The following is a 25249-nucleotide window of genomic DNA, read 5'->3' on the forward strand; positions in this document are numbered from 1 at the left end:
GGAGAACTCGGATGTCATCTCTATTCATATATACTCTAAGGTATCTATATGTTACCATGGACACTGAGGCGTATGTGTATCTATATGTTACCATGGACACTGAGGCGTATGTGTATCTATATGTTACCATGGACACTGAGGCGTATGTGTATCTATATGTTACCATGGACACTGAGGCGTATGTGTATCTATATGTTACCATGGACACTGAGGCGTATGTGTATCTATATGTTACCATGGACACTGAGGCGTATGTGTATCTATATGTTACCATGGACACTGAGGCGTATGTGTATCTATATGTTACCGTGGACACTGAGGCGTATGTGTATCTATATGTTACCATGGACACTGAGGCGTATGTGTATCTATATGTTACCATGGACACTGAGGCGTATGTGTATCTATATGTTACCGTGGACACTGAGGCGTATGTGTATCTATATGTTACCGTGGACACTGAGGCGTATGTGTATCTATATGTTACCATGGACACTGAGGCGTATGTGTATCTATATGTTACCATGGACACTGAGGCGTATGTGTATCTATATGTTACCATGGACACTGAGGCGTATGTGTATCTATATGTTACCGTGGACACTGAGGCGTATGTGCTGTTGAGCCTCTCCAGCTGCGTTGGTGGCCACACAGGTGTACCTCCCAGAATCCTCCAATCGTGACTGCGTGACTTGCAGTGTTCTGCCTGAAAGCTCCAGCTGTTAAAAGCACACATACAGTGCGTGCTTAAAATAGATAGATACAGTATGCTGAAGATTGTAACAGCATTATTCAAGCCTGTTTCTGTGAGTTGTCCGGGCCGAGTGGTTAAGGCGATGGACTAGAAATCTATTGGGGTCTCCCCGTGCTGGTTCGAGTCCTGCTGACAAGTGTACAATGTTTTCATGTGGATGATGACATTGTCTCTGTCACAGAGAAGAAACAAAGCCTGTGCAAGCATAACATGCTCTTGAATAGGATTACGGCGACTACAATGCCCTGCATGAGGTCAACATGCTCACAAATTCCTGTGGCCGATGTCTCTATCCAGCTCTGTCCTCAATCCTGAACCTGAAGTAGAACACTGTCAGCCGTTTTGACAATCGTGCCAAGTTTCCTACTCCAGCTCCAAGCAAGGAAGCTTTGAGAAAGAAAGGAAGTGGTCACGTGACTGGGCTGCACCACTTTCATGGATGCTTCATGGATGCTTTCATGGGAGCCAAACTACCCGGAAGTTTGGCAGTTTTGGCACTGGAGTCAATGAGAGCTCAGTGAATAATGAAACATTATTCATGAATGACTGAGACCGTTTGTAAAGTAATCACTTCTGGAAAATAACAGAAGACATGTAACAACATTATTGTCTGCTGTGTTGCTTTTCGATGTGTACACTGTGTAATCTTTATAGAGGTATGGTATCTAAAGAGAGCACAAAGTACCTTTCTGAAAGTACCAAGTATCGCGAGACCTCAGAGCCAGAAACGATACCTGCTGCTGTTTAGTTAAATTATGTGCACTCTGTGCACATCGAAAAGTAAGTGATTAGAAAACAACCTGTGATATGTCTTCATTTATATTCCTGAACCGATTATATGACAAAGGTCTCAATTGTTCAAAAATAATGTTTGTTATGAGCTGGTCCAGCCGGCTCCATTCACTGCCATGTATTCATTGAACTTCCGGTGTGAGTTTGGCTCCCATGAAAGTGTGCATGAAAGTGTCATGGCGCAGCCCAGTCACGTGACCACTTATTTTCCTTCTCAAAGCTTCCTTGGCTCCAAGGGTGAGGATTAGGATGCATCTCTGAGGAGCTATGATTGAGGAAAAAAATTGTGTGTCCTTCCAGGAAAACTTTCCAAGATGAACAGCATGACATTAAAAACTCCTCCACAGTAGCAGGGCAAATGTAATTCTTTGTTACCTCTCTCCTCGCCTTGTTTCTGCTATGCATCCTCAATGTGAGGGGTTAAGACGCAAGGACAGGGTAACTCATGGAAACGCAGATTTAATTTAGAGACCTGGCTGGGACACAACCATCAAATATGTCTGAAATGTGTTTAAATCTGAATCTTAATAGCAAAGGTTTGAGAACCTTTGCCATAAAGATATAGCAGATGCAGACTCTGACATTTGACTTCTATTTCGAATTAATAAATGAATAATTCCACCAGCCAACCTTAAGGTGCTCCTGTGCTGTGTCAACAGGTCGTCCATCTTTGAGCCAGGTGATGCTGGGAGGGGGGATGCCACTGGGCACACACTGCAGGCTGATGGACTTGTGGAGAACCACAGAACGCTCAGCAGGCCCTGTGCTCCGGATGGTTGGGGGGACTGGACAGGTGGAGAACACAGACTACTGTAACATCGGCAGCAACTTTTGCTTTGCATTACAAACGCTTTGCACGCACGCACGCACGCACGCACGCACAGTCGCACACACGCACACACGCACACACGCACACACACACACACACACACACACACACACACACTCGCCAGTGGCTTGCATTTGAACCACAAATTACACTTAAAATCCAGCAAACAAGTGAATAGTAGTTTATACAAAGGTGTGTTGGAATCATTTCCCTTGTCAATTTCTATATTTGATGGCAAAGTAGGCCACACAGCATTTAAATATATAAACGTTTCTTTTACCATGGACAACCACATTGAAGTCCCTCTCATGCTCTCCAGCCTCATTGGAGGCTACACACTGGAAACGGGTCGTGTCCGACGTGTGAGCGCGGGATATGATGAGCCGACGACCGCCAGCCGCCACTCGCAACCCCTCGCCCTGTCTGACTGGCTTCCCATCCTTAAACCACCTGGAATGGAAGTGTTTTACAGTAAACATACATTATAATCTTAGTTTTTTGGCACTTTATTCCCGAACGCCAATACCTGTTTAATGAGTTACTGTCACACTGAGAATGTTACTATGTATATTATACAGTTAGTACAGACCATGTGTGAGTGTGTGTGTGTGTGTGTGTGTGTGTGTGTGCGTGCGTGCGTGCGTGCGTGCGTGCGTGCGTGCGTGTGTGTTTGACAGAGGTCTTACGTGATGACAGGGGCAGGTGTTCCTCTCGCGTGACACTCCAGTTCCAGAGGGTTGTTGATGATCACAGTGCTCTCTGAGACTTCATCTCCTCCATCAACAAAGGGAGGCACTAGGAGACCACAACATTAAAGCTTGTCATCTGCTTTTACGGTGACATGTACATTAAAAAATATATACTTTTTAAACGAGGGGATGAACTACGATTACTATTCAACTACAATAAAAATATTCTGGATAAAGTTTGGAAACATAGAGGTGCTTGTTTAAGTTCTTTCTCCACACAGTACATTTCTCAGTGCTAATTGGAGACACATTTGTTACAAATGGTTACAAATCATTGGTTGCAAACCATTTTTACACACTCAGGATGTGTGGGTTAGTGCAGTCATTTATTGCTAAATCAATATCCCTACTCTGATGTGGTTCACATATGTTTTCTTTTGGCAGTGAGGAGTATGCTGTGGAGTTGAATAAAATGTAGATGTCATGATTTCTGTCACACTATAGCGTGCACCATGAATTAATGTGTGAATACAGCATATCAACATGCTTTTTGAAGCTACAGTGCGATGCCAGGTGTCTCCTTCCCGTGGGTTACTATAAACATGCTGTAGATTGTTACAGCATTAGCTCATGCTCTGTGGGGGGAAATCCATCGGGGGCTCCGATCCTGACGACAACGATTGGGAGTTTTCGTGGATGTAAAAATTATCTGCTGTATAACAGAGAAAAAATAATGTTTTGAGAACCTCTGTCATAATGCTTTTGTAATGCATTGTAATTGCATTGGCTTTATATTTATGCTAAGTATTTATTATTCACAGGCTTATCGATTGTGATAAATGACTACTCCTTTGATAAATGTACTTAAAATGCAATATGTAAAAGGCTCATACATAGTCTGGATTTTCGGTGGTTAGGTGACCACCGAACTACAACATGACGTCACGAGCCGCGGTGAAGAGCAAACCACCGCCACCGCTCCAGCCCTTCTCTCTGTTTTTACTCACCACCGCTCAACGTTATTTCAGCTCCGGTGGTCAGCTCACCACCGGGGGAGTGGTCACCTCACCACCGAAAATCCAGACTATGAATAGGCCTTTAGTTGTTGTGTCCGAGTGGTTAAAGCGATGGACTAGAAATCCATTGGGGTCTCCCCGCGAAAGTTTGAATCCTGCCGACAATGAGGACTGTTTTCTATGCATACATAATAAACACAAACTGAACAATTGCACTCTGCTTTCATAGCTCTGGTCTCTTTGAAGCTCCTGGCGACGTATTACCACAAACATGCTAACAAAATGCTTTCAGCTCAGTGAACAAGAAGGAAAAACAGAGCCTGAAACTAATTAGCCTGTTTACTGTTACAACACAAAACAGGGCTGCCCACAAATGCATGGTGCTCTTCTTCTCTTTAGTGCACGTTGTGGTAGTATTCCATACATGGGCACAATGTGATGCACAACAACACAAATCATATAAAATCATATTATTCTCCATTGTACGTCGCATCATTTAAGCATAACACTGGACATTCTCTACCAAGCATCCAGAAAGTCCGAACTGACCGGCAGAAGTGTCCTGAAGTACATTCAGTATTCATTCACTTTGGCCTGTCAAAATCCAGATGGAATACATCACTAGAAGATGATTGATGCAAGGATTACACTGCACATGTGTGCTCTTGTGTGAACATTGACAAAAAACACACGACTGATAGCCAGCATGCTGAAATATCATGGAAAACATGATGTTTCATGAGTCCCTTTGCGTCTTGTGACACGAGTGGGTGTCGGTTCCCACTTCCCAGTGGGAGGAAACACATGTTTTGTGTGTGTGTGTGTGTGTGTGTGTGTGTGTGTGTGTGTGTGTGTGCGTGCGTGCGTGCGTGCGTGCGTGCGTGCGTGTATGCGTGCAGAAGCACAATACTGTATACTGAGTATCTTATCTAAACAATCAATGTGTATTCATGCGTTTCTGCGTCTAGGCGTGTTCACATGTGTGATACCGTATCTTAATGGGTGTGTCTTAGGCTACAGACTGTCCCATATTGTGAAACCACCATGGGCCTAAATTATAAATATGATATTGGGACCAACACGTGACTAGCAGATCCTGCAGGTTCAGGTAAGTGATAAAAGCAATAATTTGGCTAAATTAGCATATTTATAAAGATAAAGTTTAGGTCATAATGCATTATAAGTATGTTTATAAAGCATCTAGACATGGGATACATAGCAAGTTTTACCAGTACGGTATATTAACATGCTGTTTGAAGCCACAGTGAAACGCCAGGTGTCGCTTTCCTATGGGCTACTATAAATACGCTGTAGATATACTGTAGTGACAGCTTTGGCTCAAGTACAGTAGAGTCCCATGAGTTGTCGTGGCCGAGTGGTTAAGGCGATGGACTAGAAATCCATTGGGGTCTCCCCGCGCAGGTTCGAATCCTGCCGACAACGGTGCTATGTTTTCATAATATGTACGATCATACTGTCATGTAATAACGTGCTTATTGTGTGCTCTGTCACAGAAGAAGAAACAAAGACCATGCAAGAATGAACAGGAGTTAGCTGACATAATAGAACTACGATGACTACAGCCGGTATATGGCCAGCATGCTCGTTGATTCCATTGATTATCTCTGAAATGTGTGTAAGCGATGACGCAGGGACTAAAACGAGTTATGACCGAAATAATGTGTTCAGCAGGGTTTTATAGGCCTTGTTAAACGCAGAAAAATCAAGTATTTGTTTACGAGTCACTTCTAATCCTGATCTATTAATACTGTAAAATGCCTACAAATACAATAAAATTACTGCTTAACTACAAAAAATGCTCCTAGTATAGCTGAGCAACCTCAGCTTGATGGCCTGAAAGTGAAAAATCTGCCCTGAGTCACAGGGAAATCCCTTTGGTTTAGTGGTTAAGATGTTGGCTTTCCACTTGGGAGAGCAGTGTTTGAATTCTGGGTGTTACACTCAGAGTACAGGTCTCCACCAGATCAATTACAGGTTATAGTGGGCTGGAAGCCAATCTTAGCCAATGAGGATGGAATATGAAAAATCTGAAAGACCCATTTTGTTTATTGACTATACGGATGACACACACACGGCCTGGCGGAGACAATAAGGGATAGTACAGCGGCTAACAGCCATATTGTGAGAGAACCTTTCACTTGGTGATACAAGCGTGAAATTAAAAAAAGGCCTTTTGTGGCGGTTCTGGACAACCATGGCTGCGGCCCGACTCGAGACCGGGCACTGCACTCCCTGTGGGTGTGTGGAACGTGTGTGTCGAATTTGAAGTCGGTGGGGCGAACGGTTCTCGGGTTATATGGATTACAGATGTACACACGCACACAAAATTCGTGCAATATAGCAGATCATTGGAACGGTTGTTCGCTTGGTGATACAAGCGTGAAATTTGGCATGAACATGCCTCTGGGTCACCTCTTTAACTTTTTTAACCGAGCCATCCAAGAATCCAATATGGCGGTGCTATTTCAAGATGGCCGCCACATCTAAATGTTAACCTATGTCTACATTTCTTACACATTTTAGGAAAAATTTCACCATTATAGATAGATATATATATATATTTTTTTTTAATATATTTCTTTTATTCTTTATATTTTATTTTTTTGTTATTTTTAGTTTTCATACTGAAAATGGTAGCATGCTAGTGCTAACATGCTGTTAATGGTAACATGCTAATGCTAACATGCTAGCACTAACATGCTAACATGCTGATGTTGATGCATGTTAGCATTAGCATGTTAGCATTAGCAGCATGTCAGTACTAGCATGTTAGCATTAGCATGTTAAAACTAGCATGTTAGCATTAGCATGTTAGCATTATCATGTTAGCATGCTATGTTAGCATGCTAGCATATTACCATGTTAGCATTATTATGTTAGCATTAGCATGCTACCATGTTAGCATTAAGTTAGCATTAGCATGCTACCATTTTCAGTATGAAAACTAAAAAATAAATATAATAATAATATAAAGAATATATATAAAAAAAAAAAAAAAAATCTATCTATCTATAATGGTGAAATCTTTCCTAAAATTTGTAAGAAATGTAGACATAGGCTAACATTTAGATGTGGTGGCCATCTTGAAATAGCACCGCCATATTGGATTCTTGGATGGCTCGGTTAAAAAAGTTAAAGAGTTGACCCAAAGGAAAATTCATGACAAATGTCACGCTTGTATCACCAAGCGAACAACCGTTCCAATGATCTGCTATATTGCACAAATTTTGTGTGCGTGTGTACATCTGTAATCCACGTAACTCGAGAACCGTTCGCCCCACCGACTTCAAATTCGACACACACGTTCCACACACCCACAGGGAGTGCAGTGCCCGGTCTCGAGTCGGCCGCACCCATGGTTGTCCAGAACCGCCACAAAAGGCCTTTTTTATTTTTTGCGGCCATCTTGAAAAATGACCGCCCTATTGGATTTTTCGTTGGCTCGGTTAAAAAAGTTAAAGAGGTGACCCAGAGGCATGTTCATGCCAAATTTCTCGCTTGTATCACCAAGTGAAAGATCGTTCCTATTATCTGCTGTACTAGAATACAATTTGATAACATGTTTTTACCCAGCCACATTCATATAGAATCTATGATTCTCAGGTAGGCCTATTATTTAGGGCCAAGGATTAAGTTAACTGTTACTTGGCACACGTGTGCTCTCGTGTGAACATCGACAAAAAACACACGACTGATAGCCAGCATCCTGAAATATCATGGGAAACATGATGTTTCATAAGTCCTTTGCGTCTTGTGACACGAGTGTGGGTGTTGGTTCTCAGTGGGAGGAAACGCATGTTTTGTGTGTGTGTGTGTGTGTGTGTGTGTGTCTGTGTGTGCGTGTGTGCAGAAGCACAAGTAAGTAAGTAAGTAAGTAAGTAAGTAAGTACAGTATATTATCTAAACAATCGATGTGTATTCATGCGTTTCTGCATTTTGCCGTGTGATACCGTATCTGCTATCTTAATGGGTGTCCCTTAGGCTGCAGACTGTCCCATATTGTATAAAACATGTGTTTCCTCCAACAGGGAAGTGGGAACCGACACCCACACACGTGTCACAAGACGCAAAGGGACTCATGAAACATCATATTTTCCATGATATTTACAGGTGTACAGGTTCAGGTAAGTGATAAAAGCAATAATTTGGCTAAATTAGCATATTTATAAAGATAAAGTTTAGGTCATAATGCATTATAAGTATGTTTATAAAGCATCTAGACATGGGATGCATAGTAAGTTTTACCAGTACGGTATATCAACATGCTGTTTGAGGCCACAGTGAAAGCCACAGTGAAACACCAATACTATAAATACGCTGTAGATACTGTAGTGACAGCTTTGGCTCAAGTACAGTAGAGTCCCATGAGTTGTCGTGGCCGAGTGGTTAAGGCGATGGACTAGAAATCCATTGGGGTCTCCCCGCGCAGGTTCGAATCCTGCCGACAACGGTGCTATGTTTTCATAATATGTACGATCATACTGTCATGTAATAACGTGCTTATTGTGTGCTCTGTCACAGAAGAAGAAACAAAGACCATGCAAGAATGAACAGGAGTTAGCTGACATAATAGAACTACGATGACTACAGCCGGTATATGGCCAGCATGCTCGTTGATTCCATTGATTATCTCTGAAATGTGTGTAAGCGATGATGCAGGGACTAAAACGAGTTATGACAGAATGTGTTCAAACCTGAATCTTTATAGCAAAGGTTTGAGAGACTCTGCTACTGTACGTATGAAGGTATAGCCTTCTATTGAAATAGTCTTTACATTTATGCTGTTGAATATTACATTAATTAATGTTTACATACGTGTCTTTAACAGTAATACACAAGTGTGCAAGTCGTTGTGGCCGTGGTAAAGTCATTGGACTAGAAATCCATTGGGGTCTCCCCCTGCAGGGTTGAATCCTGACAGCGTGGGTTGCTTTATATACGAAATTAAGATTTGCACTCTAATACTGTAGCAGTAAAGAAATGTAATGGTATGTTTGAAACTGTAGAAGCAAGGGTCCATTTGATTCTATTGTACACTCTCAGAGGTAAATTAAATTAAGTTTAAAGGTAAACTCAGACATACAAACCACCTACAGATGCACTGAAATGGTGACATGAGGTTTTACAAGACAAGTGGTTATACTCTGGGTACAGTGAAAGAATAACAGGCTGAAATAAATTATTATCTTAATGTTATCTTAATAACCTCCTCCTGCCTGGATCCACATTGATGAAACCTAAATGTGACAGTTATTGATTTACATTGGTCAGACCTAATGGCCCTATAAACTCCAACATGTCTTGTAATGTAAACTGAGACTGAGACTTGAATAATTTATGAATGCAATCCCTCATAGCGTGAATGCAACCACTCAGAGGTCAGTGGCCTTTGTGAGAGAGAGATCATTTTCTGTGGAGTCTGCTCACTCAGTTGTGGTTTTAACAATCCGCAGCTGAGCCAAGGCTTTGGCCATCATAAAGTACTTTTTAACTTTTCATTTGGCTTTCATAAGTGAATAGTAATCATAAACCACGGTATACAATATGTACAGCTGGATAATTACTCGGATACAGTGAAACAGTGTTTTTGAAAATAAATAATCCCAAATAACATGTTCCCTTTCACATGTGTTTGTGGGGAATCACTCGCGTATGCATGTCCGTACCTACGTACCTAGAACACTGACGTCATACTTAATCTCCTTCTCCCCGGCGATGCTGGTCGCCACGCAGACATAGCGGCCCGAGTCGCCGATTGTGGCGGACAGAATCTCTATCTTCCTCCCCTGTTGGAGCACGCGGACACTCTCCCCATCCCACACGGGGATGCCATCCTTCAGCCAGGTGAGGGAGGGCGGAGGGTGGCCCCCGGCCTCACACTCCAGTGTCAGGGACTTACTGAGGACTACTTTCTTCTCCGTAGGACCGTCTTCCCCTCCTGGGATGGTGGGAGGCACTGGAAGATAACATGGAAGAACAGAAGTAGGGTTGTTTTTGCTCCTCATCTGAGCACTGGCAGGAAAAGAGAGGGAGCTGTTGGAACTGTTAACAATTATAAATCTAATGGATTGTATGAAGTTCATTAAGTTGATGTTCCATAGTTCATTGGGAGTATCATCCAACATCTTCTTGACTAAAAGCATTGTCTACTCATTAAACAATATTTAGGAAAAGATACTTAAATATAACCAATTATAGTGACGGTGCAATGTAACAACATCAATGTTAAAACAGAACTACCATACACATTAAAATCTTTGGCGTTCATTTCACTCAGAATAGTGCACAAATGTACAATTTATTTTTAATACTCTTTGGAGTTGAAGATTTTACTGTGTCGTATTGTACTTACAATAGACATCCAGCTCGTATTTCTTCTCAGCGGTACCAGCCACGCTGGTTACCCTGCAGCTGTACTGGCCAGCATCCGACGCCTGCGCCCGAGGGATCTTCAGGTAATGACCTCGCTCCACAAACTGGGCCTGTCGGCTGGACAGGATGACCTCACCATTGCGGTACCAGTTGATGATGGGTATGGGTACCCCTCGAGCCTCGCACTCCAGCGTTACCACCGTGTCCAGGAGGGCAGTGACCTCTGTGGTCACATTGCCACCTTTGATGGAGGGTGGTACTGAGAGAAGGGACAGGCAAAAAATAAGTATCACTTTGATTGATCTGGGTCCATTTGGCCATTGTTCTCAGACATTTTGAGAGCTCAATTCCAGAAGATCAGTCATTTCGTCATCTCTATTTTGAGCTGTTGGGTCATTATAGGTAGAAATGTTCAAGAATGTAAAACAATTGTAGAAACAGCAGATGTGCAAAAGCTCGTAGAGCAGATACTTTCTCCATGCGACACTGTTGAACGACAAATAAAATAGGACGTGGTTAATTAACTACAGTATGTATATCACAACATGATCACATGAAGTTCCACACACTGTCCACTAGTAAATGATTGATTTCTAGAATCACAATTGTATGCTCTATAGTCCTTACTCCTTTCATTTATTTCTAAAACCATTGAACGTGTTGTCTCCAACCAGCTCTCTCTCCATCTCTCACAGAACAACCTGCTGGATCCCAACCAGTCCGGATTCAAGAAAGCCCACTCCACAGAAACGGCCCTGCTGGCAGTCACAGAAGCACTACATGCTGCCCAAGCTGCTTCCCACTCTGCAGTACTGATTCTCCTAGACCTATCGGCAGCATTTGACACAGTGAACCACCAGCTGCTCCTAGACACCCTAGCGGATCTAGGCATTGGTGGAACGGCACTAAAGTGGTTCTCCTCCTACCTCACCGACCGGACCTACCAGGTTTCCTGGAAAGGTCTGTTATCATCCCTCCGAACCCTCCAAACTGGGGTCCCACAGGGATCTGTACTTGGTCCCCTCCTTTTCTCACTGTACACTAAATCCCTTGGCACTGTCATCTCTGCTCACAATATATCCTATCACTGCTACGCCGATGACACACAACTGTTTCTATCCTTCCCCCCCTCTGCCACTCAGGTGGAAGAGCGCATCACTGCATGCCTGGCTGACATCTCACAGTGGATATCCTCCAACCACCTCAAGCTGAACCCAGACAAGACTGAGCTTCTCTTCTTCCCAGCTAAGTCCTGCCCTACTGTATGCGGGAGCTAACCATTTCCGTAGACAACGCCCTGGTAACGTCTGTCCCAACAGCCAGGAATCTTGGTGTTGTCCTGGACAGTCAGCTCTCGTTCAAAACTCACATCACAGCTGTCACTCGATCCTGTAGGTTCACACTCTATAACATACGACGAATTAGACCGTTCCTCACCCAGGAATCAGCCCAGCAACTAATCCAGACAACAGTCTTGTCAAAACTCGACTATTGTAACTCCCTCCTTACTGGCCTACCAGCATGCGCACTTAAGCCTCTCCAGCTGATCCAAAATGCCGCAGCTCGCTTGGTCTTCAACCAGACAAAATTCTCACATGTCTCCCCCCTGCTCCGCTCCCTCCACTGGCTCCCGGTCGCTGCCCGCACAGAATATAAAACTCTGATGCTGGCATTCAAAGCAACCAAAGGTATGGCTCCCCCATATCTTGCAAGTATGATTGAACCCTACAAACCCTCCCGCGCACTCAGATCAGCCAACGCAGGGAAGTACCCTCACTAAAAACGCCGGGACAACGCTCCACATGTGCCAGACTCTTCTCCCTTCTGGCTCCAAAACTGTGGAATGCACTTCCTATTGCAGTCAGAACTGCAGCATCACTCCCAATCTTCCGCCGTAGTCTGAAAACCCACCTTTTCAGACTCCATCATGGCCCATAGCACTTACCCTACCCCCTTAGATAGCACTTCCGTAGACTTAAGGCCTATTCATAGTCTGGATTTTCGGTGATGAGGTGACCACCGCTCCGGTGGTGAGCTGACCACCGGAGCTGAAATAACGTTGAGCGGTGGTGAGTAAAAACAGAGAGAAGGGCTGGAGCGGTGGCGGTGGTTTGCTCTTCACCGCGGATCACTGTTACTTTCTTAGCTTACGCATGTTTCATGATAAATGCTTTTATGTGATGTATTCCCATGCTTTTTGTTCTTGCTTAATGTAAGTCGCTCTGGATTAAGAGCGTCTGCTAAATGCCTAAATTGTAAATTGTAAATTGTAATAGTCACCTTGGACACTGAGGTTAAAGTCCTTGGACTGTTTCCCCGCTGCATTGGTGACACTGCACTGGTAGCGGGCCTGGTCTCCAAGACGGGCACTCTTTATCTTCAACACCTGACCCCTGTTAGAGACCTCCAGATTGGGATCACCCAGGAACACTAGCCTGGGGAACAACAGCAAGGGATGAACATAAGAGAGGACCGGGGGAGAAGGGGGTGTTGTGAGTTTAAGGCCAGGTTATAGGTCAATTGACATTTAGTTCAGATACTGATATATCACTGAAAATAAATGGCGGTTAAATCATAACTTACTTTCTGTCCTTGTACCACTGGATTGTGGGAAAGGGCACTCCTTTGACCTTGCACTCTAGACTGATCTCCTGGTTTAGAATAGTTGAAAGGTCTCGTGGAGAACCTGTCCCTATGATCGTGGGAGGGACTGGAGCATACACACACAGAGTGTCAAAGATGATATGTTCAAAATATCATAAATAAATGTGAAACGTGGGCTGGTTAAGTAACCAATTGGCAAGTGTGGGGTTGCCATGGCAATCAATTGGCTGAGGCAGAGGCTGAAATTTGCACAGGTGATGGGACTTAAGCTCATTAGGTCCACTGGCAGAGCCTGACCAGAGCCTTTTGTGGCGGTTCTGGACAACCGTGGGTCTGACCGACTTGACACCGGGCACCGAGACGTGGTGCATTTATTGTATAATTATCTACTGTGTATATACTCACCCAGTACATCCAGATAGAATTCCTTGTCTGTGCTACCAGCGATGTTGATGGCTTTACAACTGTAGCTGCCAGCGTCTGCTGTGTCAGCCTTCAGTAGCCTCAGGGTTTTCCCTTTATCCAGGATCTGGACACTGCTGCTGGGGGTGACCTGTTGATGAGCATATGTCAACTAAAAGCTACAGGTATCAGGAGTTTCACAACACACAGTAAACTTTTCAGTGTTCATTTAACTCTGATATGGATACATTAACAAGGATTTATACTATGCAGCAGGATTTTAATGTGCAAATTAGAAAAAAAGATTGATGAGTAATGTTGAGCTGAAATTACCCAAAAGAACACATTTACTGAATAAATATGAACAAACACAGTACGTTATTTTAAACTCATTCATTCAGTATCACTGGGCCACCACAACAATATAGAATACTGCACTGCTATACATTTTGAAAGCATAACAGTAATATCCCAAAATGCTGCAAATAAACAATAAGCATGTAAAGTATAAGACTGTATTACTGCTTTTGTAATTCAAAGGAAGCAGTGGTAACTGAGACAACAGCCGAAATCTGTCTATGATGGTCCAGTAGAGAGCCTTTCATTGTTGAATATATTTTGAGAATCACACAATTATTTCATGACGACGCAGCAGTTTAAATTTAGACCATGAACAGCACTTTTTGTGTTGCTTGAGGCCAACAACAATCAGAAGACAGAGCTCTACATTAGCAGATTAACATAATAAGAGTGCTGCTTTTCCCATCTGCAGGATATGAGCTGTATTGAAGGGAAAAGCAGTGCTATACAGGGAACAACAAAGAGCCGGCCAGTGGAAGTGAAACATTACACCACACTGTTCTAATATTAATATATCATCATTATTATGTCATTACATTTGGAACGTGCTGTCTCTGTCGCACAATTAGATATTTCCTCCTCACAACAAAGAGACATGCCCACTCGCCTTACATGTACACACACATGCCAGCACACACGTATGTACGCAAATATGCATGCATACACGTGCTCATACATACACAAAATAAGAAACATCATGGACTCATGATGTGTGCACACTGCACAAGTGTGCATATGCGCACGCACGCATGCACGCATGCGTGCACGCACACACACACACACACACACACACACACACACACACGTGCCATTGTGATAATGAACCATATAAAATGATCCACATAAAGCTGTCTTTATGAGAAGTGTTTTTAGTTTAATGGCTTTTCTCTTGGAGAGAGTACCCTGTGATCAGAGCTCACTCAACCACTTTGGCTTCTTGTATTAATGGATGGAAAGGCTTCACTTCTCATCATAGCTTCTCATTACTTTGAAACATGTCAAAAACCGAGCCGTTTATCCCAGCGGTGCACTTATTAAACCATTGTTTAATTATAGGTTAAACATCTTATGTAAAGGCATAATGATGGCTTTGAATATCAGAGAAAATTGTAAAAGAGGATGACTATAGCATAAAACTACTACTACTGCTGAGGGCAAAACAATGTAATAATTGTCATGTGACCAGTACTGCATGTGATGTCACATCAGCAGCAGAGATCCATTGTGATTCCACCTACCGGAATCCCGTCTTTGTACCAGTTGATGACGGGCGTGGGACTTCCTGTTACATCACACAGCAAGCTGGTGGGCTGGCTCAGGACCACCGACACATTGCTGGGGGTGTCACTGCCACGGAAGACTGGAGGTACTGTGAACCCAAACCCCAAATGCACCATTTATCACGATCCATTCATAGTTTTATAATGGACATAAAGTTAAGGCTCCACATGCTTTGACTTATGATGGTGTCGTGTGACAGAAACGGCTGATCTACAGGCTCACAATGCATCGCATTGCAAGTTGCGACGCGTTATGAGCTTCACGCGATACTTCTTACACCAGCGTGTTGTGTGTCTAAATCAGTGGTGGAAAAAGTTATTTTTTTACTTAAGTAAAAATATCAATACTGCAATATAGAAAAAAGTAAAATACCGGGATTCAAAATGTACTTGAGTGAAAGTACAAAAGTATTGGCATCAAAATGTACTTTCAAGTACGAAAAGTAAAAGGACTCATTGTGCAGAATGTCCCATTTCAAGTTATCAAATGTATGAAAATCTTTTGAAAATAGCAGATCTACAAGCTCACAATGCGTCGCATCACGATGCATTGTGAGCTTGTAGATCGTCTATTTCCAAATGGCTGAAATGTATATAGGGCTGAAGTGGTTATTGTATGTTTTGTAATATTAATAAAAATCTACAAAGTAACTAGTAACAAAGGTTTTCACAAACGTTGTGGAGTAAAAGTACAATTTCTGGATCCTACTGCAGATGTAGTGGAGTAGTATTGAAAAATGGAAATACTCAATGACAAGTAAAGTACAAATACCTCAAAATTGTACTTGAGTACAGTACTTAAGTAAATGTACTTAGATACTTTACACCACTGGTCTAAAAACAGGTCGAATAAGCACCGTTGACTTTGAGCTGGTACTTCTTCTCCGTGGAGCCAGCGTCATTGGCGGCAGTGCAGACGTACTCGCCGTCGTCCAGCGGGGACACGGAGGCCAGGATTAGCAGCGTGCCGTCCTCCAGGATGGACACGCCTGGCTCGTTGCCCGTCAGCTCCTGGCCGTTACGCAGCCACCGGATGGCTGGCTTAGGAACACCTGAATGAGAGAGACATAGAGAGAGGCAGAGGAAGGGAAGTACAGGGAGCAACCATGCAGCGATGTGTTAAGACCACATGAACTTGAAACCTTCCAAAAGTATTTCAAATGAAGCACTCGATCTGAGTATTTTGTGGTGACACTGAAGCTTTCAACAGTACCTTTAGCAGGGCAGGGGAAGGCAATGCGCTGGTTTGCGACTCTCTCTTGGTGAGGACTGTTGAAAGGTGGCTCCAGTATCTCTACCACGGGGGGAACTGAAGACACACGCGCACACGCACACGCAAACACACGCACACACACACACGCAATAACTTATATGTAAGTAAGAGAAAAATGGCCACCATGTGAAACTGTTGCAAACACACAATTCTAAATGAGTGGATGAGCAGATGACATGTCAGGCTAAAGCCACCCCACCTTGCACCAGAAGCTGAACCTGAGCCTCATCTCTGCCAGCAGTGTTTGATGCCACACAGGTGTAGGTCCCTTCGTCATTCAGCCCTACGCGGCTCAGCGCCAGGCTACCATCATGGGACACAGCGTACCGCCTCCCCTCCCTTGTCCAGGTAATGGTGGGCTCAGGGATGCCATGTGCCACACAGGCCAGTTCCACAGCGTAGCCCTCCTGCACCTTCATTACCCTGGGCCCTGCCTGGATGCTGGGGGGTACTGAATAGATATAATAAAGAGAGAGAGAGAGAGAGATGCATCAGAATTTCCGACACATGATTTTTACTAAGTAAAGCTAAGAATTTGTTCTGTTGAAAAATATTTGTTTAGCAACATGCATTGCAAAATATTACTTTAACATGTAAATGTGTGTAAGAGTGTAAGAATTGACCTCCCGTATACACTCAGTATGTTACATCTGAGTGCATACCGGTAGGTCTTTCCTAGACCTACCGGTTGTTTTTTTATTTTTATGAGCTCAGACAAATTATTATTATTATTTTCACGCATGCACGCATGCACGCACGCAACACACACGCAACACACACACACACACACACACACACACACACACACACACACACACACACACACACACACACACACACACACACACACACACACACACACAGTTTCATGATAATAATCTGTCATTCAAATTGCAGAGTTCAAATTGCAGAGTTCCAGAAGCATTCTGGATGTGGTTTGTGTCTTTAAGCCATCTACACTACACTATAATGTCATCTCTCCTCTCCTTCTCTCCTCTCCCCGCTCTTCTACATTCAATTTCTATCCATAATGGATACTTTGTATACATTGTATTCATAATATCTCAGACATTGATCCTGTCTACAGTCCTCAGTGACTAACAGTGAGTGTGCTGTAAGCAGACAGTAAGTATTCTACTGTGTAACCTCTAATGAGGATGTGTCAGTCAGTGGCTATGATGTATGGGAATGTTTTGACTGAGTGAATTTAACAACTGTTGTTAAACTCAATCAGAGTAAGTGTACCGTGGAAGTTGGATGATGAGAATGTGTTAAAAGTTCAGCCTGTAACTTTGGTTCCAGCTGGACTGTACCGGTCCAAATAAACAGAGAAACAGGAACTCTACAATTTGCGAACAAGAATGCTGGAACTAATGCATAATTCATATTCTGCCAAAAATAGTATAAATAAGTCTTCATGACCATCAAGCAGTAGTAATTGAACTCTGGGTGCTTACCCAAAACACTGAGGTGAACTAACTGGGTGAGATTGCCAGCGATGTTGGACGCAACACACACATACAGACCGCTGTCGGTCACTCTGGTTTCTGAGATCTTCATAGAGCCAGAGGGAAGTTGAGTGTGCCTGGGAAGAACACACACATTTCACACATTTGAGATGACTTGAGTCTGTGAATGCAATACAGATCCATACAAAAAAGGAACAGACATGCAGGCACACATGCACGCACGCACACACACACACACACACACACACACACACACACACACACACACACACACACACACACACACACACACACACACACACACACACACACACACACACACACATTGATTGCATACACATTGATTGCATACACTCATTCACTCATCATTGTAAAAGCCTTACTAATACACCACCAACCACAATTACAGCAGTGAGATGATCACTCATCCTAACCAAACCACAAACCGCCCGTCTGAGGTTATGAGGCCAGGAGAGCCTACACTGCAGCTTAGACATCACGGGAGTTTCCTGCTTTTAAAACGCACAATTATGTAATTTATGCTTCAACTGCAAGTTCCAGACAATAGCTTCCTGGCATGGGCATAATGGCACGTGAGGGAAACCGTCTGTACCTTGGGGAGAAGGGTGAGATGAGTTGTCTTTCCTTGGCCCAGGTGACAACGGGAGGCGGGACACTGTGGACCTCGCAGGGCAAAGTAACGTCTTCACCCTCAATGATGGAAAGCCTAAACGGTGCCTCGGATCCCCCTAGTCCATCACCTGTACTTGGTCTGGGACGGACTGCATGGAGACGCACGCACGCACGCACGCACGCACGCACACACACACACACACACACACACACACACACACACACACACACACACACACACAGTTACACACACACACACACACACACACACACACACACACACACACACACACACACACACACACACACACACACACACACACACACACACACACACACACACACACACATTTGTACTTTTTTATATGTATTTTACTCTTCTGTGATATGGACCTCCCTGGGTCTGAAATAAAGAATTTAATTGAATAATTTCCAAACACATCTGTCAACTCCCCGTACTCAGCTGGTGGATGGAAAAGAAGCTCCACCCACGCGGCTGAATGCCGCGACGGCCAGATTCCCGGAAACGCCTGCCCCTGCGGCAGTTAGCCGCGGGTGTGGAGCTTAATTTCCATCCACCAGCGGAAAAGAAGCCAGGAGACAGTAGAAAATGTCCGCGGCTGTCTGGTAGGTCTGGCAACAGCTTGTGCCTGTCGCTTACCGTAGACAGTGAGCTGAACCTTTCTGGAGCTGTAGCCTGCTGTGTTGGTGGCAGTGCAGATGAATTCTCCTGTCTCCTTGGCAGAGGGGGAGGCAATGTGGAGACTGCCGTCGCGGTCCAGGGAGAAGGCCGGACCACCCAGATTTAGCAGCTCTCCTCCCTGCAGCACAGAGGAGACCAAAGAGTCCAGGATTTCATTAACACATTGCAGTAATTTACTAACACTCGGGAGGGTGTTGGAGGAGAAAGCGAGTGATTATAGTCTTTAGATTAACTTTTTGTTTGTTTGTTTGTATGACAGCAAAGTATAATGAGAAAGGTAATTGCATTGGTACCGGATGAGCCAAAATATAAACCAAATATGAACTGAATGTAACAGACTTTGGAGGATTAAATGTCTAGCAGAGAATCTGTCTGAAGTAGGCCAGTTGACTTGACATGAGACTGTGGCATTACTGCGAGCACAGTGGAGGAATCAGAAGAAATGACATTTGGACAGCTGGCGCAGACCTTAGTGGGGTCTAGTTTCATATAAGCCTCTGTAGCCCCATTCACTTTAACAGCATCACTTTTACAAGTCCGAGAAACCAGTGTGAAAGGTGGAAAAAGGGAAACCACAGACACACATGCACCCACGCACCCACGCGCACACTCACACACACACACACACACACACACACACACACACACACACACACACACACACACACACACACACACACACACACACACACACACACACACACACACACAGTGCACATGCACAAGTGAGCATATTACAATGCAATGAAGCAGCATGCAAGGGTCAGAAATGTCCCCTCTATCAAACACTGAGGCATTCTGCTGTACTGTACTGCTGTCTTCTCATCCCATCAATCAAAAAGTAACAGGGTGAAAATATAACATAATATTATACCACAAAGGATCCTCACCCACTGTACACAGTAAAGACCCCAGTGCTAAAATTTACATTAAGACAGGCGTTTAGCGTGTCTAGAAAAAACTCAGATGTATGAGCTGTATGAACCATGTCTCAACCAAAGGTTTGAACTATTGTGCAGATCTACAGTAGGTGTATTGCATTTCAGAGACAACCACGTTTTAAGATGTTCTGCTCCACAGATGCCACAGTGCACTAATATAATGTGAATGTAGAAAATGCTGTTTTACAACAAGACCTCTTGCTTTATTTAAAATCCCTCGTTGGTGCATTCAATCATGTAAGAAAATTAAGGCTTTCAGGTGAATATTTATTTGAGCAAGGAGCATATTGACTAAACATAATTATGATAAAGAACAAACCTTTGCCCAGGTGACGTCTGGGGTGGGTACTCCATGGGCCCGGCAGGGCAGTGAGATGGGTGTGCCCTCTATGGTGCTAAACACCTGCGGCCCATGCTGGATGGTAGGAAGCACTGGGAACAGTTACAAAGAGCAGGGCACAATTAGCTGTTAGACATACTAATAAAAGAATGTAAACACACACATTATGTGCACACACCATTCCAACACAGCAATCTGTAGTCTGCATTTACTAAGGCTTGGAGAAATCTGTGAAAGAGATCAGCCCATGAACCTTGGAGTGACTACAGACTACAGAGGGGGAAGAAACTGTTTAATGTCACTTTAAAACTCAGATTAACAAACTTGACACTGCACTGGTAACATGGGTCTTCAACAGGGGATCCTCAGAGTCACTACAGGGGGGCCACCAAAATCTTTGTGTGACAGGAACTTTTTTACATTAACCACTTGAACCATAAATAACACAAGCTTGTAGATTGGCTATTTTTGGCAAAGAGGTGTTGGGAAAAGGGAGCAAACCAAGAGCAGAGCCAAAGGTCAAGTTGACTAGTATTGAACGTTTAAGTAGTTAAATGTCTGAAATAAACAGCAACAACAACAAAACATGAATACACAACACTGATAGTCTATGAAGCTATCTATGAAATCTATGAAAAGGTTCATCTCTCTCGACTAAGGGGTCCATGGCCTGAAAAATGTCTTTGTTGTGGATTATGGGAAACGATTATGGGAAACGTGACCTTAACTATAAAAATAATGATTGGATGTATTTGTCATTATGCACAAGTATGACCTAATTTCAGGAGCTCCAGTGAGCCAGTTAATTTTTACATGCAATGACCGGTTACCATTTGTGTTGTGAAGGTAAAATCTTGCTAAAAGCGCCTCCAATTAAATAAAAAAAATAAAATGGAGAACATATTATTTTCTCCTCCAAACATTGCCATTACCTGCAGCTGCTCGTGATTTATTTTATGCAACCTCAAACACAAAGTAATTCATGAAGTAAGAAAATTCCACTGCACATAGAAGATTCCTTTTCAAGGAATAACATACAAGTTGCCTTTCAGAGTTCCTCCTGTGTCATATTTTCATTTTTTATGAGACTGGAGAAACAATGCAGGGAGAGAAGGAATGTGCTATCAGAAGAAAGAGAAGCCCTGATGGAAAGAAGAAAGACTTGTGCACGCTTGTGTGTGTGTGTGTGTGTGTGTGTGTGTGTGTGTGTGTGTGTGTGTGTGTGTGTGTGTGTGTGTGTGTGTGTGTGTGTGTGCGTGTGCGTGCGTGCACGCTCATGTGTGTATGTGTAAATGCTACCATAGACGTGGAGGGTGGTGGTGAGGTTGCTGGCCCCCACCGGGTTCTCAGCCAGGCATGTGTAGTCTCCTCCGTCATCCAGCCGAACCCTCTCAATATGCAGACTTCCGTCTCTCCGCACTGTCACATACTGGTCAGAGCTCACCTGGAAGGACACACACACACACACATCATATTTCAGAGTGACTGTGACTATGACTATGACGTTAAGATGGCAGGATTTAGCATTTGTCTGTGAGAACGTGTGAAGATGTATTTATCCCCAAATTATAGGTCACATTTCTTTGTACAAAATTGTCTGTGCATGCTACTCCAATGGAGTTAAGAGGTTTTTGTCCGAAACGCTTTTTAATACTTTCTTTTTTTTTTTAGATATTTTTTTGCGGCTTACGCCTTTTATTGATTTTTGAAGGGACAGACAGTAGGCTGACAGGAAACGGGAGAGAGATGGGGGGATGACATGCAGTAAAGGCCGTGTCGGGTCTGGGAGTCGAACCTGCGGCACACTGCGACTGGATTACCAGTCCGGTGCCCAGACCGTTACGCTACGGCCTGGGCCAATACTTTCTTTTAACCAATGCACAGACGTAAAGGGAGTTCAATAGCATTGATTTATGGAGGAAAAAAACAAAATCAAAAATGGAGTTAGGTGGTTTCCTCCCGAAGGTATTATTTGCTCACCAGTCCGTAGTTGTGCAGCCATTGTCTCTCAGGCAGAGGGTTTCCAGCCAGCAGAACACAGGGTAGAGTCACCTGCTGGTCTTCAATCACACTCAGCACGCTGGGACTCAGTGCAATGACTGGGGACACTGTGAACACAAGGCAGGCAACCAGGTGATCAACTGATCAATCTACCAATCAATGAATGGATGTATTTACCAATTAATCAGTTCCAACAGCAGAAAAACTAAATGGAATGAAAATCAGGTCAGGACATTTGGTGGATAAGGCCGAATTCAGGCCAAGGAGTGTTTTTCGTGCAAAACTAATGCTTGGAATGGATTCAGAATCATGAAAACCTTTGACATGTTACATGCTACTTAAAGTATGATGACATTTTGCCAATCATGACATATTGATTGTCTATGGTGTGGTATACAAAAATGACCATAACTTCTTTTCACAATATTTCCGGCAGAGCAGACCTCTCATTCTGTGGAACTTAATGACCAATTGTGTATTTGTGTAAGATGGGAGAAAGGTTCACTATGGTCAATAGAGAGTCTTGGGAGTCAGACTGTTGCTTCCCACAATTCTCTAATGCTTCCGTCATACAGTCTGGAGCACAGAAGCTCGGAAAATGATCGAATGATAAAGCCAGCTCCCCACTTCTATTTTGTCTTTACACAGTAGCACATATTTGTCCAAATATAAATGATCATGATACAAGTATATGTACAGTTGCAGAAATGGAAATTCACGCACGCACGCAGATTTCCAGATGATCATATTCACACAATGTAAGCTGCTGTGCGAATATGGTCAATAATCAATAGTCATTTTTTTTTTTTTTTTTGCGGCTTACGCCTTTTATTGATTTTTTAAGGGACAGATAGTAGGCTGACAGGAAACGGGAGAGAGATGGGGGGATGACATGCGGTAAAGGCCGTGTCGGGTTCGGGAGTCGAACCCGCGGCACACCGCGACTGGATCACCAGTCCGGTGCCCAGACCGTTACGCTACGGCCTGGGCCAATCAATAGTCATTTGACAAATGAAAAACACACAACTCTAGCTACATGATACTCAATCACACACTCTGAATGTTGTCCTTAGGTGACAGTGCAGAGACGTGACTAGCCATAAGTAGCTCTGGGACCATCAGATGGTCACTTAGTAGTGAGGGCTGACAAAGTGTCCAGATTATCGCTCAGCCACTTAGCAACCTCCGCTGTAATCATGTTATCGTTGAGAACCGCATTGATTCAAAGGACAGGTCAGGAGTGTTGTTTGGAATTGGACATCTCTCTCCATCTCTAGGGCCTCATTCACACGTACCAAACACCAATCAAGCAAATGTTTGGTCGTTTTTTTTGTTTTTTTGGGCCACCACAATGCTTTTCCAGGGAGTCACATGGTTTGACCAAACATTTGTGTTTGATGAGGGGGGAGGGGCAGAACACCACCAGCAATCAAACACAAATGTTTGATCAAACAATGTGATTCCAATTGGAAAAGCATTGTGGTGGCCCTAAAGAAACACCAAACATTGCTTGATTGGTGTTTGGTACGTGTGAATGAGGCCTAGGTCCTCCACCCGGACAATCAGGAAGTCACAGGATTCATCACCATCACCAATGTTTAATAAACTGCCACCATGGCAACTAACAATGCATTGGTGTTATTCAGGTTGTACTGGGAAATGCTTGGTTGCTATAATAAACACGATAAGATTTTAGACATCTGCAAAAGATGCTAAGTGTATAAGTGCACAACTGTTTGAGTTAACACACACATCCAAGTGGGCACAGGCACACATACAAAACATGCACCCAGGCACATGCACGCACGCACACGCACACACACACACACAAATGAACACAGACACACTTGGCATGACATCATGTCTATGTAGGGTTTGGCTGTTCACACGGTCAGTGCTGTCATCTGGGGCGTGTGTTAGATGACAGGGTGTTGGCCAACGGAACAAGTCGACCACCCTGACTGCAGTGACTGTGTGTGCGTGCGTGCACCATAGCCCTAGTTTGACACCTCACATGCTACTAAAAGCAGAATAATTTATTTTTTATTTTTCCTGCTGGTACCCCAACTTTCAGCAGATGTCACAGATTCCCCTAGGGAAACTGAATTTAAATCTTCATGAGACACATTGGTGAAATAAATTATTCACAGATTGGATTTTTTTAATCCTGTTGCTTATTATTTGTTTCATATTGTGTATCCTGTCGTCCTGACGAAGGTCTGACCGACCGAAACGTTCCTGCTTAAATCAAATTCTGTTAGTGAAGACACAGTTTTTTCTTACTCTTCCATTTATTCATTTATCTGATGCACCTGTCCCCAGTAGGTGTGCATATGGACTGTTTCCTTCTTTCATATGGTGTATGAAACAAATCCTCGTCAATTACAACATGTTTTCAATGTCATTGGATGTGAAAGGGATACACTAATGACAGAGAAGAGCCACATAACCCAGGCAGTCACCCCGTGACTGGGTAGAAAATGAAATGGCATGTTGCCATGTACACGCCATGTCTTCTTTGCTGCTACTTATTTACTTATTTGTTTTAAATTGTGCTTTTCTGAGTATATTTTGCTAGTTTGTATGACGAGGTGGCCGAGTGGTTAAGGCGATGGACTGCTAATCCATTGTGCTCTGCACGCGTGGGTTCGAATCCCATCCTCGTCGATTACAGCAAGTTTTCAATGTTATTGGAAGTGAAGGGAAATTTACTTTAATGACTGGGAAGACAATGTAGTTGTACAAGCCATGTCTTCTTTGCTGCTACTTA

At 43.5% G+C, this 25249-nt stretch overlaps 1 protein-coding gene across 2 annotated transcripts in view; it reads right to left on the reverse strand.

Moving 5' to 3' along the window:
• hmcn1 (hemicentin 1) overlaps positions 1-25249 on the reverse strand; it is a 236173-nt gene that overhangs the window by 73998 nt on the left and 136926 nt on the right. For both annotated transcript variants that reach the window (XM_083767894.1, XM_083767893.1), the window contains exons 18-36: positions 22459-22586; positions 21778-21922; positions 20458-20570; positions 19156-19315; positions 18475-18643; positions 17850-17977; positions 16592-16843; positions 16333-16428; positions 15977-16171; positions 15078-15208; positions 13483-13630; positions 13057-13183; positions 12754-12908; positions 10454-10732; positions 9776-10057; positions 3062-3170; positions 2656-2825; positions 2177-2331; positions 596-719 (exon numbers count right to left, since the gene is read on the reverse strand). In XM_083767894.1, the coding sequence (XP_083624020.1) occupies positions 596-719; positions 2177-2331; positions 2656-2825; positions 3062-3170; positions 9776-10057; positions 10454-10732; positions 12754-12908; positions 13057-13183; positions 13483-13630; positions 15078-15208; positions 15977-16171; positions 16333-16428; positions 16592-16843; positions 17850-17977; positions 18475-18643; positions 19156-19315; positions 20458-20570; positions 21778-21922; positions 22459-22586 (3066 nt within the window). The remainder of the gene's footprint in view (positions 1-595; positions 720-2176; positions 2332-2655; positions 2826-3061; positions 3171-9775; positions 10058-10453; positions 10733-12753; positions 12909-13056; positions 13184-13482; positions 13631-15077; positions 15209-15976; positions 16172-16332; positions 16429-16591; positions 16844-17849; positions 17978-18474; positions 18644-19155; positions 19316-20457; positions 20571-21777; positions 21923-22458; positions 22587-25249) is intronic.

Source organism: Protomyctophum parallelum (assembly GCF_964188405.1).
Source record: "Protomyctophum parallelum genome assembly, chromosome: 6".
In the NCBI taxonomy this organism is placed as follows: domain Eukaryota; kingdom Metazoa; phylum Chordata; class Actinopteri; order Myctophiformes; family Myctophidae; genus Protomyctophum; species Protomyctophum parallelum.